The 21,430-nt window shown below is 38.9% G+C and overlaps 1 protein-coding gene across 1 annotated transcript; it reads right to left on the bottom strand.

Annotated features, from left to right (window-relative positions):
- Positions 1-178: 178 nt before the first annotated feature.
- Positions 179-18,581, bottom strand: CUNH21orf91 (chromosome unknown C21orf91 homolog). Its single transcript, XM_042868333.1, has 5 exons — positions 18,498-18,581; positions 18,026-18,155; positions 6,920-7,453; positions 3,803-3,865; positions 179-3,338 (listed from the first exon to the last, which is right to left on the bottom strand). Exons 2-5 carry the CDS (start codon positions 18,147-18,149, stop codon positions 3,178-3,180), a joined length of 882 nt encoding a protein of 293 aa, XP_042724267.1. The 5' UTR covers positions 18,150-18,155; positions 18,498-18,581; the 3' UTR covers positions 179-3,177.
- Positions 18,582-21,430: the final 2,849 nt, after the last annotated feature.

The raw sequence follows: 21,430 nt of genomic DNA, 5'->3' as shown, positions 1-21,430 counted from the left end.
CTTAAATGGACCCAACTCTGTGGTCTGAGCTTTTACACTCATATGGATCTCATTTTGATCAAGCAAGACTCCTCCTTGTGAAATTAATTACTGTCTGAGAGCTTTACATCCAGCTGTGCTCTCACTGTTGGGTTCTCCAAGCACTGCAGTACAAAGAAAGTAACAACAGGATTTAATATTAAGTTTAGGAGAATATTTTTATTGGTAACATATGGCTTTGTGAAAAGCAAAAATCACCCTCCCCACATAAAGAAAACTAGGATTCTTTCTGTCCTTTGCCACCAGCAGTTAAAAAAACACAGCAATAAACAAACAACAAAAAACAGAACAGCAGTAGCAATTCTGTGTGTTTTCAGAGAGCACTTAATGAAGATCACTGCTTCACCAGTTTCTGGCCAATTCTTGCTTGTATTTTCAATGAACAATAGTTTGCAATACAAAGAAAAACTACTAAATTTCCAGCTGCTAAGACTTTCACATTGGCTTTTGTTTGATAGGTGTTTGATAGCCTCATCACTCTTGCAAACACTTTTCTCCTCCCACGAAAAGCTTATTTACCAGTCACTCAAAAGACGTCTTGCATCTGAATACCCATAGGGTCAACATTACATATACAGAAACACCTCAGATTTCAGGTATGATTTACTCTATAGATTTCTCAGCAAAAGTCAGGGAAGGCAAGAGGAAAGAAACCCCATGCATGTGACGGTATTTTCTTATAGCACGTTGGTTTAGTGGTTGGCAACCCTGCCTATGGCAGGGTTGTTGGAACTAGATGTTCTTTGAGGTCCCTTCCAACCCAAGCCATTCTATGATTTTGAAGCTAAGCATCCAAGAGCACAAGCACATCAACCTCTTTAAACTCCTGATATACAAAGACATACAACAGCTCCAGTTCCGAGCTGCCAGACAGCTTAGGGAACATGCTGACCCCCTCTGCACTCTAAGCATTTTCCTCAGAACATAAGCAGCAGCAGCAGCAGCAGCTATACAGTTAGATTTTCTTTTAAGCACATAAGCTAGGACTGTGCTTTCTTCCCGACTCAAAATCGGATCAAGGGCAAAGCATTAAAAAAATTGTGTTCCTGTGGCTTATGTGCTCTAGAAGTCGTCCTTAATGATAACCTACCTTAAAAACAGAACAACTCTCCTCACCTTGCTCCTATCAAAATCTAATCTAACAAAAATACAATCCATAGAAAGGTATTAGGAAGGATGACTTAAATGTAGATGCTGTATTTCTAATTCCCACAGAGGCAAAAACAAGAGCAGAAACACAAACTAATTCTTTCAGAACACCTCACTATCCCATGAACTGAAATTTCTCATCAGTCTAATCAGATAGCTGGAGACTTCTAGATGCAGTCTACTATAGGCTGAACGATGATCATTTTCACAGATATAAGTAATGATGACATTTCTCCTCTCACCTTATAATATGCATTGGAATAGGCTCTTTAAACACTGGAATAGGATCCCCAGGGAGGTGGTTGAGTCACCATCCCTGGATGTGTTAAAAACCATTTGGATGTGGTGCTCAGGGACATGAATTAGTGGAGGGTTGTTAGAGTTAGTATGGTAACTAAGGTAGTATGATTAGGTCGTGGTTGGACTGGATGATCTTTAAGGTCTTTTCCAACCTGAGTAATTCTATGATCCTATGATCTGCAGTTATTTTCATATTGGATTAATCTCCATACTTATATTTATTAATACATCTTCTGACAGCCAAAAACCAGGGATTACCTACTGTACATTTACTTATAAACTCAGTTTTACTTGAAAGCACACTCTCACACTGCTCAGAATGCCTTTTAAACAACTACATTCTGATAGATAAATAAATATCTGTTCTACGTGGTTCAGATGTCAGGTTGTTCAGGTGTTCAGGATAATGAAAAAACTGAACTTCAGCTAATTTGCAGTCCTACTTTAAAAACAAACCTAAATCTTTCCTCTTGCTAGTCATTCTGTGTAACTTTTTACTTTAAGGGATTAAAAACAGAGAGCACACAGATGAACTTTGGGGAGAATAATGCTTCTCCCACTATCCCCTACTCTTCCAGTGCAAACCTGTCACCTTCAGTTATGTAAATGTAGCTCTACAGTTATTTCAATAAATAGTAACAAGAATTTTTTAGTATGACTGACCAATACAAGTTCTAAAAAAAGCAGACTATTCTGTTTCACAATGTGCCACTACTGGTGCTCTCATTCTGAAATACAAACATCACCGATACAAATTCATAAAAAAAAAGCCACGAGAATAATGCAGTATTACAAATTTATTTAGTTTCTTGAAGTCATCTTTTTCAGCATTGAAAATTTCACACATACAAAACAACTTCTATGCATTAAATCCTAAGTATGGATTGTATTATGAAGTGCTGTGCTTTTCCTTTTTTTTTTTTTTTTTTTTTTTAAACATCTCATGAAACAAATTTTTCAGTTATAAATTTGATAAAAATAGGTGATGCACCACCACTTTTTTTTTTTTTTTTAAATAAGTGAAATTCACCTCTTTGGGAAATAAGGTTTGGGGTTGTTTTTTTTTTTCCTCTTAAACATTGTATCATGAAAGATACAGACCTGAAAAAGGATAAACATACACAAGGCATAAACTTTACACAGAGTAGTTCAGAAATTTTATAAAGAGATTTGGAAAAGTATCTAAAATAGCATTATTTAGTACAAAATCTCAATAATAAAATATTGCTCATAATAAATAAGACATGAGTTTCATTAATACTGTTCTCCTGTTAAAGCTCTCTTTGATGTAACATGATCAAATCTGATCAAAACTCAGTTTTTTGTTCCTCCTTTGTATGAAGTAGGCAGATTTACTTCTGTATGGAATGGGCAGGTTCAGGTCGTTCTTTGTTAGAAACAATTTCATTATCAACAGAACACAAAATTTGGTTCAAGGTTCATGCATCATTATGGGCAAAAACAAACCAGAATGGGAATAAACCCCATTATAATAGGTTTAAATACCTACAATATTTGCCTGTTTTCTTAAAACCCAAGTGGAAGAAGACTTTATATGGATTAGGAATGCAAAGAGCAAGCTGCCTGAGTTTGCCTCAAAAGCTTCTAAATATCTGTGCAGCTGTATTTAACGGTTACCAAAGCCACCAGGGAAAGTCAGCTCTATAGGGGATATGAGCTGTATCCCCATCATATGGGGACATTTGATTTCATTCCCGCACGTCCCATTTGTAGACATGGCAATTTGGAGCAGTTCTTCAGCAGCTGCTCTATAGCAATATGACGGACATTCAGTTCTGAAGCCAGAGAATCCTTTTCTTGGACTTGCTGCGTCAGTTCCTCAAACACATCTGCAAGAACATTGATTGTTAGGTTAATGCCTTTGACCACCGTGCTTTTATTATAGAGTTAAGAAGCAATGGTGAACATAAATATCTGTGCCTTCTTAATAATCAAGTGGGCTCACACACAAGAACAAGCTTCAGCACAGCCTGGTATACGCACTGTATATTAAACAGAATCACCAGTTATGTTTCAGGGGACCTGAGCCAAGGTGGATCAGTTTGTAACTTGAAGCTGAATCCAGTTAAAAAAAAAAATAAAGAAAATGCACATTATGTGCAAGTTTGTGTCACTCAAGGTTACATAATAGAAGCACTCAAGTTTCTTGCCTGTGCAACAAGGTGCAAAGAAATTTTGGTTCAAAACTTGGCCGACAGTAAAGCCTTCACTTTTTTTTTTTCTTTTTTAATAGAAGATTCTTTATTACAAAGCAGTACAAAACCAAAAACAAAGAGTACTGAAAATTTCTCACCCTGGATTTGCTTGAGCAGTTTTTCAGTCAGCTGCTTTAACTCTCCAGGAGTCATCCCATTCACTGTAACAATAAAAATCAGTTATCACTTTCACAAAAGTAACACGAACACCTCTAAACAGATTGCCTTTTTGTCTTTTTTTTTTTTTAATTTGCAGCCTAATGATCAATCACTGCATGACAGCAAATCAGAGGCAGCACTGTTCATTAATACATTTTAGAAAACTTGAAAATCATCTCTTGACATTGACACAGATTTCAGTTCCATAGGAAAGTCCTTTCCTCAATGTCAAATCAAGCACTCAAAATAGAAATGCCCAGAATCAGAATTGTTTGTAGATTGCTTTTCGCCTTTTAACACTTCTATGAGGACTTCTGACAGCATGACATGTTTTCCACACTCTGACCCCTGCAAATACATCTGTTCAGCTGATGGCAAGCAGCCAATACTGAAGCAAGTCTACTTTTTATTTTTTATTTATTTATTTTTTTTAAGTTCATAGGAAATCACCCCGGACAGAATTTTCAGCACATAACTACATTTGTCGCCTAGAAAGTTCTGTGTTTTTGGCGTACAGAAATAATATCTCCATAATATAGAAACCATAACATAGAAATAATGTTTCCACACAGTAACTCGGTGACAGCTGATGAAGAAAAACCTCAGTTTGATGCAAGCAAAGACCAACATATAAAAGGCTTACTTCTCATCTTCCTGCATTACATTTGTAGTGAGAACTAAATGATCCTCTGCATCATTCATAAGCCCCTCCCCCCTTACATCTCAGTTTACAAGCACACACTACTCATCCTCAGAGGAAATGTGTATTAAACCTCAATGGAGAGAATTCTGGAAGTATTCTACGCAGATCTGAATCAACAGTAGTGAGTAGGGAAGCACTGTCCTCAGCTAGATGATGTGGGAAGAGGTTGGTGCCACTTCTGCTGGGTGAATTGGACAGAATGGCAGAAACTGATGACAGTGATAACCAGGACACTGAAACAGACTTTAATACCTTGTAAACCCTTCAGCCTCCCACCCCAAATGGTGCAGCTTGGCAAAACTATCTCACATGGAGCCTAAGGAAAAAGAAACATGCTGCAATAACAACTTTTGCTCAGGGATTTCTGACTGCAAGAAGTTTTTATGTTGTTAAACTTTGTCCTGATGAGGCTGATTTTTACTTACCCCAAAGAGAATATTTTATTTCCCTATGGTTTCTCATCCAACCTTTCTCACATCTTGCAATTATGGACCATTAACTTTATGTTGCTATTGCCAAGTTAAAGAAGTCAGTAGCAACTACAAGAGCCAATTTGTTGTTACTCAAGACATAAGGCCACTTCATAGGGAAGCAGATCCGCTTGCTTCCTCTGACAGCTAACTACAGCAGTACTCCTTTCAGCTATCAATAGAACAGAAAATTCGTCTCTCACATCTTACTATCCTTTAAAAGTTAAGACTTCTTAAACTCCGTGAAAACCCTGATCAGATTTAATATGGTAATCAATAGCTTAATAAATAAATACTAAGTAAAAGTACAAGAAATCTTTCTTTCTACACCCATCCTTAAGAAATTACTTTCTACTTCACTGTTTTCATTAACATTTCATCAGCTGTAGCAAGGAGGTAGGTTCACGTATTACGCTTGTGTGTATCAGGACATCTCAGCCCTGATCAGTCTGCATATGAGGACATATCAGTTATGTTGCCTAGTTTTGGTACAGAAAGCCTGACTAGACTTTTCTCTAAACTTTAGATAAGCACCAGTCTTCAACTGAGCATCATTCAAGGCAGAAGAGCTAAATACTGCAAAAATATTACTTATACTGTAAAGCAAAAATGTCTTAAAAATGCATTACGTAGTCATAATAAATAGGGGAAAGAAAAATAAATCTGTTACCATGCTTAAAAAAAGGTTTATATTCCTGTGTCTTGAAATCAGAGAGGTAAGTTTCAAGTGACTAACTGCAGTTAGATAACTCCGTAAACCAGGTCAAGCTTTCATAATTCCTCTATTAACTTCTGCCCTCATGTATTTAATCCCAATTTCTGACTCCAGAAGACAGGTGGTCAAACAGCACAACATATCTGTTTTGATTTATGGCTTTAAGACTACTAATTTATTACAAATGCAATATGAAACATCAGTTAAAATCTTCTTGCAAATAATGAATAACAACCATACTTTGCAAGGATGAGTTTTGTTAGTTCATTAAAAATAGGAGTCTAAAGAAGCTGATCCTGACTTTTTTTTTTTTTTTTTACAGCACCCCCTTTTCTCACTCTTCTGATATTCTGAGTTCTACTGTTGCCTTCTTTTCCTGCTACCTAATTTTTCCACTTAACATTTTATGATCTTTTAAATCTTTCTCTTATCTTTTGAAATTCAGAAGCACTTTCCAATTACTTTCTGAAGACTTTTCTAGAGAACACCATCTATAGCAAAAAGGAAAATTAATTTTTTGCTGCTTTCAACATCACCACAGTTATCACAAGAATCATCAGGTCTACTCTACAGTTTGAGATGACGTGGCAATGTGAGGGCCTTCACACTTTCCCCTATGCTGAATAAGTAGATGAAAAAAAAAATTCTAGTGAAGTGTAAACAGAGTCCACTGCTATTGGCAACATTTAACTCTGTTGCTTCACAGATTTGCTCTGCTACTTCACCTTTAATTTCTTCTGCTGTTTAGAGTGGCTTTGTGCAAAAGGTAACTGGAGACACCTGACACATGGATTTCAGGAGTTTAGTAATTGGCACAAGCAGCACTGTTTGACTGACATAATAAAGATTCACCGCAATCAACTGTAACAGTAACTTTTTTGCATGAATTAAACATGCCCTGTATCACTTTGGTGCATAAATAATAGAAAAGCTAAAAAACAAACACAAAAATATCAAAACTAACAAATGAACAGCCTCCCCCCTCCACCCCCCCCTATCTGTTTAGCTATGCTGTCACCTTATTCACAGATTTTACAGAAACTCCAAACCGTTAAAAGCTGCATTCCAGACTGTGAATTAATGCCTTGTGGGAACACTAAGTGATCAACAGATATTTCAGAGGATACCCCTTGCTTGCTATGCTGCATTTAAATAGAAATGCACTTACATTCTTCCCTGCTGTAATGAGGATGCCTTCTGTGAACACTGGTGAGTGAATCACTTTCAGCTTTTTCAGTTTTCTGGGCTTGGCTGCGATTAGACCACAAGACACTGCTGCAACAGAACGTAGCACCTGTTTCTTGTAACATACCAAGTCTGAAATCAGTGGGTTCGCTTTGTTCTAACAGACTTTGTGAGCAGTTTGAGATGCTTCCAGAATTTCCATCTATCCATTTTGCCGAGTATCTAGGTACTGGAGAGTCAAACTGTGGGAGCAATTTTCTATCAGTCTGATGTCTCAAGCTAAAAAGTGGGTGTTGGGATGTTTTTGAGCTTTCGGTATCAGAGTCTATATCCTTGTTTTGTGCATACTGTATGATCCAGTTAATTTTTTTGCTCAAGATACTTTTTACTTCTGCGTAGGGGCTTCTAGAGAGCTTTGAACGTGGGCAGTCCTGATTTGCAATTAAATGGAATTTTTCAAAGCAGTCTCTGTGTCCCCTTAAAGATCTTGTATGTAGAAGATCTGACTTTGGTACTCCTGCAAAGACACAAAAAAAAAAGTTCAATTAATATATATTCAGATATCTTTTTTTCCAAGTCCCAACTCATAACTAACCAAGAAAATAAACTGTTAACTGATGCTTTCATATTAATAGTCTAATCACTGAAGTAAAGCAGGATATGTGATAGTCTAAAATGATCTCAAACTCCACTCATCTCAAATCCTTCACACACAAAGTATTTTGCACACAGTAATCCCTAGTGCAGGAATTACAGATTACCTCCACATGCCTCTCGTGCAATAACAGAGGTGAAGCAAGCTTCCAACTCCATATACATATTACATGAAAGCTATACAGACATATAATCTGTCCTAAATGATTCCAACTACATATCAGACATTTATTTGGAACAATACTGAAGAACATCCTGATAACAGTCACTTGTGCCCCTACCTTCTACACATAATGCTTTAAGCCATCTGTTTGGATATTGCAGTGTGCAGGTTTGTATCACTCAAGGGGTTAAACATAATGTAGACTTCAGTCATAGTTTATTATTTCGTATTACTACAAGCCTATAGCTGGGATAAAGAAATAAGTTCTAACACTGCCAACACTCGCCAACATGAAATCATCCTGAAATTAGTTTTGTGTAAGATGGTTACTCATTCTCTTTGATTGTCCTCTCTTAAAGATTAAGAGAGCCACAAAGATTAAAACAGCCACAGCAAGTAGCCTACTCAAAGAAATTATTAGTGGTTAACATGTTAAAAAGTAACACATTCTATGAAGGCTGACAGTCAATAAGTTAAGCCAGATGGCATGAGAAATAACTATTTCATAAAGTGAATAGCACTCCAGTACCAAATTACTTTCTGCAGTTTCAGCAGATAACTTATTCAGACTCACTACGCAGTAGATTCAAAACCTAAGTCTAGAATATTGAGCAGCTAGGCTTTTATCTCAATCAAATACGCTACTTGGGAGATTCCCAAAATTAACAAAAAAATAAAATCTATAACACAAGCCCCTGATTACAGACAACCAAAAGCTTGTCTGTGAACCGCTGGCTGAAAATGCTCAACAATCGCTTAAGTCAAAATATTTACAATCAACATATGAAAATATAATTTGATCTTTTAAGTTGGGTGAGCTGCCACCATTTTACTTTTTAACACATAAAAAAGCGATACAGAAATGATGTAAACAGAGGAAAAACCATGAAATGCAACAAGATGTGATAAGTGACTTTAAGGAGAAACTAATGAAAAGCTACACATTACAACAAATGTTACATTACAACTTAAGTTTAAGTTCTTGTGGTGAAGCCCATCCCATCCCGAACAATTAACAAATGACAACTTGTGTTAAGTTTGTATGAGCGCACATACAATTTATGGGGCAAAATGACAATACTGAAAAACAATGCTTTATCCTCAGCAGCAGAGAATAAAGATCAAGTCATGAGAACAGACACTCCTGCTATCCAGGAACTAAGTATTAAAATGAACCCTAACCAGAGGCAGCTTTTAAGAAAGAAGTTCCCCAGGAAAGTACAAAGACAGATGTCCTCTTCATGGCTATTGGATCAAGATTCTTACCCAGCACTTCAAAATATCTTTCAATCCCTTCCAGCAAATAAACATCCACTAACTTAAGGTCAACTTGGTCTGTCTACTTGTAATGGCTATTTTCCCCTCTCTGTCTCTCCAGAGACATTAAAAGCAAACAAAAATAAGCACAAAGCATTCATTTCTAGTGCAAAGAAGGAAAGGTAAGACATTTCACTTCATGGCTTACTAAAATAATTCAAATATAACAAGTCTGCTTAAGTCACCTAATATCTTCTAAACTCCGAAATCTTTAATCCATAAAGGAACACCGTCAGTTAAAGTTGTATCTTCACATTTCCAAACCTACAAAAACTAACACTAATCCTTTTCAGTGTTATCCATTTTACCCATTTTTTTCTCCTTGTAAATTTCTTCTCCTTTTTGAAAAAAAAAAAAAAAAAAACAAAACAAAAAACCAACACCAGTCTTGTGCAATTTCCCATACGATAACTCTGAGGAGTTCACCTAACAATTTCATTTAAGTCGAATAAATGAAACCACTATCTTCTGATGACAGGACAGAGCAACTCTGCCCAAAGCAAATACTTAAGGTTTGGCAAAAAGGAAGTGAGGCAACTCGAGGAAGCACAGTTAGCAAGGTTTGGGATACAATTTTGTACTGTTCTGGCTTTTCACAGGTATTGCCATATGCGATACTTCCAAGACATCAGTCTCCTCCCCACTAAAAATTAATAATTAAGGGTTCACACATTTAATCTTCACTGTAGATGTTAAACACTCACCTATTTCTGTGAATCTGAGATTCAGCGAGATAGAATACTACTGTATGAATAAAACAACGGAAAAAAAATTCCAAACAAAAAAAACCCCGAGATCACTGAAAATCTCAGCATTCTTTACTAGTTGAACCATATTCTAGGCATGACCTCTTCTTTCTCAGAGGGTATAAGACTACACAAAGCAGAAAAAGCACAAGTATCAGTCACACAGAAGAAAAGAAAGTGCACGATGGATTTATAAGGGCCCATCTGACTTTCATGTCTTAGTCATGAGCATAAAGCAATTGAACATTCTTTCCTACTGATAAGGTTATCTTTCAGAAGAGTTCTGAGTATTGTTAACTTTCCCACTCCACAAGCATGCTGCTCAAAGAAATAAATCCATTTTATCAGAATCCAGTAACAACCATTGCTAATTTCATGTGCACCTGTTACAGAAGGAAAAAAAGCTTACTTCAAAATGTTATTATTTATCAGCCATAGGATATTAGCCCTGATGTCACTATTTCTGAAGAATGAACAAATTATTATAAAACACAGTCTACAAGAACAGAACTCCCATCCTACACCAAAATGTATAACCAATCTCCTTCCTTGGTGCATTGGAATAACTAAACAAGTCTATCCAGGTACTCTTCAAAACAGTAAGGAAAAGAAATCATACAAAATTGGTTTAAAAGATGCCTTCAGACTAGCACAGTTGCTTAAGCTTTTACATATTGATTTAGTCTTAGAGAAGAAGTTACTTTGTTCAACACAAAAACAAAGTAAGACCTCAGTACTTTGCATCAAGCAATACCATAGTTTGGCTGTATAGCTAGTTTTCACAGGATTTCAGCTCTGTCTCAATTCTCCTGTTTGCTAAAATTAATCTCAATCTTTTTAGCTTTTGGCTGATCTTTCAGGTCAGCACACACAGAATCATCAATTTTTTTATTTTTTTTTTTCTCCCATATTTGTAGGAATGTGTACGTTTGTCCTGTCTTACTTTCCAAGAATAGGATTAGAAACTAAGTATGTTCTGTCACTCAGACTTGTTTTATCAGAGAAAGATAAAAATACTCAAAAACCCAACAATTCCAGAGCAGGGAAGTTCTACCTCAGGCCTAAGAGTGCGTGTGTGTTCGGGGGGAGAGGGGGGTGGTACATCTAGAAGACCATACCTAAGTAATTCAAGACAGATGCCACCAGGAAACAAGATTATGTGATAGATGACAATTCAAATGAACAAGCTTCAAAGGAAGATGCCAAACCTCGAGACAAATAATAAAAGAATGTGCTTACCACCAATTCCTGACTCCAATAACCTGTGAAATATGAGTATTATATATCACCTTTCTCAGCACTACTCTTTGTATGCTCAGCACTACCAAGAACAGAAGAGACTATGGTAAGAACTTAAGAGATCAGCATTTAGGCCAAAAATTGAGTATTTTGCTTTGTATGCTAAGCAAGAAAGAAACTCTTCTTCCATGCCACTGTAATTCTCAACACTGAGTTCTAACCCACTCCTGCAAAATAATTTTGTAAACAAATTTGTAATCAAGCAATATATGAAATAGCATACATTCTTCTAATTTTCAGTCATTCTTAAGAGTAAACGTAGCAGAGAAGAGGGAGAACATCTACTGCAAAACTAGGCGTGTAATCAAATTCTATTAATTCTATGTTACTTGTACTAGAAAATAAATCAGTTTGCATCAAATTAAAGTTTTCTTTTGAAGTGGCGAATCTACAAAGACTTAGTTTTGTCCTTGCAAACAGCGCATCTAGAACAACTATGTGACTAGCTATGCATAACTCTTCTTCATAATAAGATACAGCATGAAATTGAACTGTTTGCTCATATTTATAAATGAGGCTAGCTAGAACAATAGTTTGATTTGGAGATAACTATAATGAACAAGTTCAATTTGGGAAGAATGCTCTTCAACAGAGAGACTACTTCACATTTCTTCACAAATGTATTCATTAAAAAAAGATCATTAGCCTGCTTGTTTATCTTCCTGTGTTTGTTGCTGTCGTTTGTAAATAATTCTTAATCAGTCTTGCAGCTCCATGTTAAAGAAAAGCCTGCATTCCATTTTTAGCAATTTATAATGCGATCTGGGAATAAATTGATTTTTGCAGCAGTGAACAGACTTAGCCTGAACAGTTGAAGAAAAACAAACAAATAAAAAACCCCACAGAATTTAAGATGGAATTAATTAAAATGAACATGGATAGCTCTAGACAAAGTTAATTGTTTCAAGTTTGTTCTTTAATACTGCTTAATTAAAGCCACATTAAAATCTCTTTAAAGAATTTACAAATACTTCTGGGTAAGATTTATACCTGACCATAGGTAAAGGAAAACTGCAAAACGCTAGTGGTCATCATACATACAAATTCCATAATTTCATGAAGTACATATGGTTATTAAGGGTAGCAAAATAAGAAGAAATGCACTTCATAATACAGATTTGTACGGTCCTGGTAAAGTCAATGAAATGGATGACTGAATTATAACACCTTTAGTTTTTGCTGGTCAAACACTGCCTTCACAGCCACTGAAAAACGTGTTTCAGGCACAATCCACTTCATCCTAAGAAGTTACCTCTAGAAATATTTCTGATGAGCATGTACATCTTTTTCTGTAATCCTGTAAGCAAGAAAGATGTTGTGAAGTGCTTCAGTCTGTGGCTGCCTCCAAGAGCTCTGGCTTCAACTACAAGTTCTGAAACATTCCATTTGCAGCTCTCCTCAGCTGTCCTCCTTGCCAGCATACAGTTCTACTCTTGCAACATTGATGCTTAAACAGCCTCTAAACAACTGCATCTCCATTCAAAACACTAAGATCAGACAAGGTCAGTTTTGATTTGTCTCATGTGCAGGGCTAGGACCTGCAGCACAGAAGGTAATGCTCCGAGACATTACATGTTCATGTCTACCCACTAGTCAGATCATTCAGACTGCTAAAAGAAGAGGGTTGTTATCCCAAGACCTCTTCAAAATACATTAAATAAAACCAGCCCATGACTACCTATGACAGCATGTCACCCTTACATCTAAATGACTAGGGGTGGAGGAAGACTGTTATTCTTAGTTGCACAACTCTGCCAACACTGAGAAATGTGATCATTAGAGACTTATCTCCAACATATCTGCGTGGCAAGATTTAAAGCCAAGTGCTACTTTCTAAGTGTATTCATGCAATTTCACTGCAGAGAATCTTGTGATTTACTAGATTAGCTGGAAGGAAAAATGCCAGTGCTATTTATTCATTAACTTCCAAAACAAATGGTAGATATTATCTTGTTTGCAAATTAAAATTCTCTCTTCACTTTTTGTTTGATAAAGCCAGTGCATTCCATACATCAGGTGGGGACACAAAACCTCCTACCAGATTCCTATCAGCTTGCTTATACTTTACCATATAGCAAACATATCCCATATAAGATAGAACATAGATCCAATCGAGTCTTTCAACAAATTTCCAAAATTCATGCTCTCTAGAAAAGATTTTACTGCTGTATTAGATGAACCAATGAATCCTGCTGAAAACCTCGTTACAGGAACCACCATGTTAGATGTGTCTCACATTTCCTAAGGAAAGACTAGTCAGATTACCCAGAAGAGAACAAAAGTCATGAGACAGCATTTCTGTATTTTGGATAACACCAGGTATGTAGGATTAACTGTTCAAGTTACTTGCTTACATGTCCAAACTTCCCTAGCTTAAAGACTTCAAAAATATAATTTCAGAACAAGCCACACAGCTCAACTTACTCAGCAATACTTATATGGCACTTCATGGATTAAGAATACCATCTCCAAATGTGTTTGGACTTGAATTCATAGTTAAGAGGTTTACTGGAAGCTGCAGCTCGTTCTACAAGTCCATTCAAGTTTGCAGAAATGAGTCATACCCCTGGACAGCAAATGCTACCTTAACACAAGATTTTATCTGTCTGCCTCAAAGGACAATGATGAAAGTTTGTAGCTTTTGTTGCCAGAATAATGCATTTCAGTTCCTGTTATTTTATTTACATTGGGGGGGGGAATAAAAAAGTATGCATAATACTTTGGAACAGAATGAAAGTAGAACTGTTTCCAATCTTTTCAACTGCACCTTACCATCTATTTCATTTCAGTGAGATATTCTCCTGAAAAGAATAATAGGAAAAAAAGTGAAACTTTTAAAGAATGAAATCCCATTTTTCAAAGATGAACACAAAGAACACAGAATAAGGATACTGTACAAGATCTTACAGACCTTAACAAAAAAAAAAAAAAAAAAAAAAAGGAAAACAAAGAAAACAGAAAGGAAAACAAAACAAACAAACAAAAAAAACCAACAAACCAAGACATTAATTTATAGCATCTTTGTCTCAACCCTGAGACTGGGATGCACTAAATCTTACGCTGAAATTGCCTAAAATATTGAGTCTATCTGCACTTTAAAGTACCACGGAAATTAATCAATGCAATTACTGAGTTATCTATTCCCCCACCCCACCTTTCACATTAGAAGGCCTGCAATACAGGTTTAGGTTTCAACTTCCAACGTTTACCATTCAGCCACTGTTCAACTCTAAAGAGAAACAGAAGCAAGTTGGCAATTAACAGCACCAGACAAGCAAATCTGTAAGTAAAAATCAGTTCTATCGGATCTTCCTACCTACTACACACTGCTGAATTTCAGAAAACTAACACACTTTAAAACAATCTTGCATGAAGATATGCCAACATAAAAACAGGGTAAGATAAACATGCCATTGTGACAAATAATAAAAACAGAACTGTGAGTATTTTAAGTTTTGAAACCATAAACGAAAAGGCTCCTGAGAAGAAACTAGTCTCCAACTAACATACACTGTCTTATTTCCTGACTTACGCAATTGTTACACGTGAATTTAAAACACTTCCTGTTTCAGTCACAGATTACTAACACTGCACCTATTCAAAACCAAGACTGTACACAACAATCTCTGATGACCACTTTGCTTACAGTAGGCATACAAAAGGCCAATGTCAAATCCCAGCAGATCTGCAGCACCCATATACTCTAAATCCTACTTAGAACTTTAAAACTGCTATACAGGACCAGTTTAGTTTCCCAAAGCATTGTTATTGCAGCTTTACATTTCATATTTAAGTACTTTAAAACTTAAGCATCACATTAACAACAAAACGTGTTAAATCACCCGATGATGATCCTTAAGACAAAAGCTAGTCTGGGAATAAACAAAGTGTTTTCACATAGCTTAGTCCACTCAGCTTCCTGAACAAATCCTCAAAGCAGCTAGGCAGACAGTGAAAGCATGACAGATGAGAATACTGTCCTTTTGTCCATCCACATTCAGACTGAAGGTCAGCAAAAGCACTGCTAGCCTCTCCTCTACTTGAATTTCTCCCTGTTCCTCAAGAAAAGTTGACAACACAATAGGAGAAAGTTTGAAGTTGCATCTTGGCTTTTTGTTTATTCTGTATGCCCATTTGCCCTTTTCTTCTTGTTTGGCTACCAAAAAAGTTCCCTTCCAGGAAGCTTTCAGAGAAATGGGCCCTATTATCACATACACCATGCCTGAATAAATTCAGTGATACCAGAGCTGAACTCCAAGCTGCACTCAAACCAGTTGTTTCTGTGACTTAACAAAAACACTGAGAAGAACCACCATGTCTAAAGCCACCTTTTTTTTTTTCTCCCATTTAAGCAGTAAAAGTCTAGTATTCAATATGACAGAGACAATATTTCTGATAAAAACAAAGGTTTTATGACATCATAAACAACATTTTTCTTGTTCAGAAATTCAGCAATTATCCAGCTAAGGCAGACAAAGCTTTCTGTACAAAAGTCTTCCATATAAAATGACTGATAAAAGAACGTAAATATTTATTTCAATCATGCATCATTATCAATCTATTGTCCAAACAAAGCTATATAAAAACAAACAAGCGGCAGCTGAGGCTCATGCTAATATTGAAGCAACAAGATGTGTGTTGAGTCATTAAAAATTTGGGGTGTTCCCTGTTTTACTTGTTTCTAATTATTCACCCACCTTAACTGATCCAGAACATTACCATCTACACAAACGTTTACAGCTGCTGAATTCACAAATGTGAAAATACACACATTCGCCAACAGTCATCTATAATATGCAGCTAGCTGTGACTTTTGTACAATAGTTTTTCCACAGTTTTCTGTACAATAAGTTTTGTTTATGTACCTTTGAGGAAGTCTGCTTTGGGCAGCTTGAATTTTAAGTTAGGTCATTTTCACGTCCTGGATTTACAACTGAGAGCTCTGAGGAAAGTGATGCTGGCAGGAGTGAAATCAGTGAGAAAACTCTGCTTCTATTAAAGCATTAGAATACTACACCATTTTAAACAAGGAAATTGGGAAAACCACTTCCAGAATTTCATACGTGAAAGTTGCCATGGGCTGCTGCAAATAGTGGAATACTTAAGCATCCTGCAAGATGCTTAGCTGTGACTATGTCACAGAGGGAGAAGGTAGGTGTGCACATCAACACTAAAACAGAGCAATCCTTCAGTGCTGCCCTAACTGTTACATGAATATCTGTAACAGCCTATTTCACTTAAAATTATAACTGAACACAATGAGAGTTCTGCATGTGTTTTAACTGCTTGGATTTTTAAATATGATTTTTAAGTAGAAAAAACTATCAGCAAAAATGACCCACACTTGTACGTCTAGGACAGTACATTTACAGAGTTTACATAACTTTGATTCTGCGCAACAAGCCCTTATGTGAAATCTGTTAAAACATAAGTGGCAAGTTGATAAGAAAACATCCAGTATAATGTCCTGAGTTAGTGAATTATCCATTCAATTCCTTATCCAAAATTGTTAGAAAATTGCTGTTATTTATATATATGTATGTATACACACATATATATACACACATATGAAATCATAGTCTTTGTCATTGGGAAATACAGAAAATGAAAGCAACATATATGCCAGTAGGAGGAATACGGTATAGAATATGGTAAAGAATCAGCTTACATATTGGGTCAGCCGAAAATTCTTACAGGGACATATTTTAAAGTCATTTACAGAGGCAGTGCTCCACTGCTTATAAAAGTAACATCAGATAGGGCAAAGAAGACAGAATTATCAGAAAATGAGGTACTTTTTATTCTACAGTGATCAAGATATTAACACTTTAATATTGCTATGCAAAAGGAAAAAAAAAAACAACCATGATAGCCTTACATTGCTGAGATTCAGAATAAGTAACATGTCCACTGGGCACAATGCTCACAGATGACAGCTCACTCCCATCAGAGTTGGGTGTAAAAAGTTTCAGTGTACTCACATATATCAGACAGACTGAATCTTACTCTCACCAAAAAACAGGAACATTCATGAAACAGCTTTAAAGTCAATTGCCCTCAGCAGTTTAGATTAGCCTAGGTGGTCACATGCCTGCAGCATTGGCAAATACCACTTTCTGTAAGTGGAATACCCAAAAAAATCAAGTAATGGTGCTTATGTTTAAGAAAACATAAGAGCTTACTTGATTTAAAAAAGGGAAATCTCTAATGTACTAAAAGTAACGAGATAAATTCATTCAATAAACAAGGCTTCAAGTTGTAAAACTACAGAAAAACATTTTACTGAACCTACGTAATTTTGGAGGTCAGAAACAACGCTTACAAGGCCAGCCTTTTAAAAATGGCAAAAACTCTTACTTCACAGTTCGTAAACTATAAGGAAGTGCTTTAGGAGTGGGTTGGACCAGACGATCTCTGGAGGTCCCTCCCAACCCCCTACAGTTCTGTGATTCCATGTGAAACTTCAACATGCTGTGACGATGAATCTGGTTTTATCATGTTGCACATATCATCTTATGAAAGCACACACCAAACCTCTGATAATTTCTATCAAACACTGATCTGCTTCCAAGAAAATCACGCCATGAGATTCACAGCTGAACTGAGTTCTATCTGTAGTTCCCCTACCACTGTCTGAAGCGCCCAGCAAAGGCTGAACACACGGTGCTTTCCACCTGAACTGACGCCAGAGGTCTGTGGAAGCTGCTGAAACCTGATCACATCTTTTTAAGTGTTATTTTAGAAAGCCTCAAAAACCTACTGTTACCAGGAAGGAACCTAATTTGGTCAGCCAGAAAACTTCTAGCACACAACTTTCCAAAGCTCTGTGGGAGCTTTTCAACGAGCTCCACCTGCACCCAGCTCCACACACCAGGGCAGTGACACAATAGGAGCCCTTCTAACACAGTACCTTCGATGTTCAGCTCGAAACAGATGTGGCAAAACGAGAGCGTCTCCTTCTCGGTGCCCAGCTTGCAGACGCTGCACACGTTGTCATCGTCCAGGTCGATGTTGACGAACTGCTCCTCGTTCATCGTGCTCTGAAAGAGGAGGAAACAAGGCGCGAGACTGTTACTCCAAGCACCCCGCAACACCCCCGTACTGCTCCCCCAAGCCCAGCCGCGTGTAGGGCAGCACGGTTCCGTCCCGCCCAAGTTTCCTTCTCAAAGCACGAGAGGCGGCGCGGCGGCCGCATGGCACGGAGCTCGCAGAGCCCCGGCGGAACGAGCCCCTCTCTCGCCGCTCCCCTGACCCCGCGCACTCCCTCCTTCCTCGCAGCCCCGTCCCGTCCCTCTGCCCATAGCTCGCGCTCCTCGCACCCTCCCCGCTCCCAGCACACCGCCGCCGCCGACCCCCGAGCTGGAACTGCCCCCTCCGCGCACCCCTCGCCGTGCTGCACTGCCAACCGCCCCGCGCCACACTCCACTATTGTTCGCCGAAGAGCGCAGCCGGAGCTCAGCGCCAGCACCGCCCTCCGCTTCCGGCCGAAACCACGGCCCCGGCAGAACGGGGGGGGCTGCGCCGGGCGGGGCGAACTACTGCTCTCCGCCGCGCCTCGGTGCCAGCACCGCCCCAAGGTTGCGCCGGCGGGGCGGAGGGGCGGGGCGAGCCAGCGGCCGCTACGATCCGTGCGAGCAGCGGGTGCCCCTTCTTTGGCGTCACTTAGGCTCTTCCGGAGCCTGGCTGTGGTCCCTCCTCCGCGGCCGCTGGGGCGGCTGAGGGGAAGCGTGGGTGGTGCCACGGCTGACCTGCTGCGCACCCTCCTCTTTCCTCTCCGCGGGGCTCTCCGCCGGGGGCTATGGGCGTGCTCTGCGCTTAGTGTCCTCCTGGCGCACCCCGAGTGCTAATGTGCTGGTGATACGTACTGCATCGTGCTGTTGGGGTCCGAGTCGTTGGGTCTCGTGAGAAAGGACAGATGTCCTCTGTGTATAGGAATTGAAACTGGGAAGATGAGCTGAAGGCAAAGAGAAAAAATCAGGATTGCCTCTTCTGCTCTGTGCAGGTGTGGTCTCACCTCGAGGACTGTGGGCGGCATTGAGCACCGTGGTACAAAGAGGGCATGAAACCATTAGAGAGTGTCCAAAAGAGGGCTGCGAAGATAATGAAGTGTCTAGAGAAAGAGACCTTGTGACAGCCTGCTCCTGAGCTCTGCTCTCTGGTGACAGCAACAGGACCAGAGGGAAAGACATGGAGATGTGTCAGGGGAGAGTCAAGTTTGGGTGTTGGGAAAAGGTTCTTGACCAGGCAGTGGTTGAATCCTGGAACAGGCGCCCAGGGAGGTGATCATGGCCCCAGGCCTCGCAGAGTTCAAGGATTGTTTGGGTAACGCTCTCAGACATCTGGTCTGATTTTTTCATGATCCTGTGTGGAGCCAGGAGTTGAACTCAATGATCCTTATGGGTCCTCTAACTTAATATTCAGGCTATGTGGTGTCATCAATGGGATGCTATCCAGAGAGACCTAGACAGGCTTGAGCAGTGGGCCTAGGTGAACTTCTTGAGTTTCAACAAATCCAAGTGCAAGGTCTCGCGCCTGGGTTGTGGCCACCTATGCTATCAGTTCAAACTGGCAGATGGAAGGATAGCCCTGCTGAAGAGGAACTAGGGGTACTGGTGGATGGCAACTGGACGTGAGCCAGCAGTGTTCCCTCACAGGCTTGAAAGCCAACCATTTCCTGGGCTGCTTCAAAAGAAGCATGGCCAGTGGGTCGAAGGGTGTGATCTTACCTCTCTACTCTGCACTGGTGAGGCCTTGCCTGGAGTGCTGTGTCCAGATGTAGAATCCTCACTGCATGAGAGATGCGGGCACATTAGAGAGTGTGCAGAGAAGGACTACAAAAATGCGAAGGATACAGTACCTTCCCTACAAGGACAGACTGAGAGAGCTGGGGCTGTTTAGCTAGAGATGAGAAGGCTCTGGGAAAACCTGATAGTGGCTTTCCATATCCAAAGGGGGGCTATAAGAAAGAAGGAGACAGACTCTTTAGCAGGGTCAGTTTTGGTAAGACAAGGGGAAATGGTTTCAAACTGAAAGGGGACCCTTAAAGGTCAACTCCCCTGTTCATTGCAAGGGAGTTGACCTTTAAGCGTCCCTTCCAACTCAGATACTTCTGTGATTCTATGATCTGATACCACATGAATATACAAAGCTGGCAAATCTATGCTGAATTTTAACAGTGTCCTTTCATTGGCTCAGGATGAGCTTGCTATACTGTGAGCTTTCTAGGAAAGAAATCAGTCCTTGGGGATTGTTGTTACCTTTCACTCCCTCGGGAGGAAGGAAAGAAAGTTGCTGTTGAACACAGAAGTTGTGTGCATAAAAGTGGAAATGGAAGAGGAGAAAGGAATATGTAAGAGAAACAGTGCTGAAGTTGCATGCTTACTTGTTTGACATGATGGGAAATACCAAGTACCAACTGTAAGTGCTGTCTGAACAGAAAGTAAAACTAACTCAGCTCCATGCTTGCTTTCAGAAGGTTAAGCCACAGATGGCAGATTGTGCATTCCTGAGAATTTCCACAACTTGTGGAAATTACCTACAATGCATTCCTGTATGTCAAAAGTGGGGTTACCTATGAAACAGCTACATCATCTTCCAAAATCTCCTCTCTCCAAACACATTTGCCTGTGATCCCTTTCACCATATTTTCTTGGGGCATTTTTTTCAATTCCAACAGAAAGAAAAAAGAAATGTTGCTCTTTCGTCCATTCCTTTGCAGCTTTTAACTAGCGGATAGAATTTGGATTTATTTCTGTTGAAGGACAGCAGAATAATTTAATCTCAGAGCTTCCTGAGATCTTCCTTGAATTGCTTTTCCCACTCGCTAACACTGAGCTTGGGAGAGCAGCTACACCTCCTCTGTACTCCCATTGTTTACTTATTTGATGGGCATGAAAAGTGGCAAACAAGCAGCAGCCTGACTTCGTTGCAAAAGCAATATTAAGAAAGAAAAGGATGTGAGCCTGGGGTGGAGGATTTACAAGCATAAAGAAGAAGCTGGACAGATGATGGTAGTGAGGATTATAAAATATATAAATAATTGAGTATTTTTCCCTCCAGAATCTGATGTTTCTATGCCTTGTTGCCACAGTGTATCAGCAACTGTGAAATCCAATGGCAAAAAAAAGCCCCATAAATCTTGTTAACAGATGAAGTGGAGGAAGCAGTATGGCTATTGGTAATTGAACTACTTTTCTTGTTAAAAAAAAAAAAAAAAAGTTTAAAGCACAGAGATCACTGCATTAAAAATAGTGAAAGAAAATGTTGCAGGTGCAGGATTATGAAAAAACTCCCACAACACTGTTCAATCTTAGTG

This window comes from Lagopus leucura, unplaced genomic scaffold (genome assembly GCF_019238085.1).
Source record: "Lagopus leucura isolate 7727_CA_CO unplaced genomic scaffold, USGS_WTPT01 Super-Scaffold_100001, whole genome shotgun sequence".
In the NCBI taxonomy this organism is placed as follows: Eukaryota; Metazoa; Chordata; class Aves; order Galliformes; family Phasianidae; genus Lagopus; species Lagopus leucura.
The sequence above is the reverse complement of the archived record's forward strand: the minus strand, read 5'-3'. Positions and strand labels throughout refer to the sequence as shown.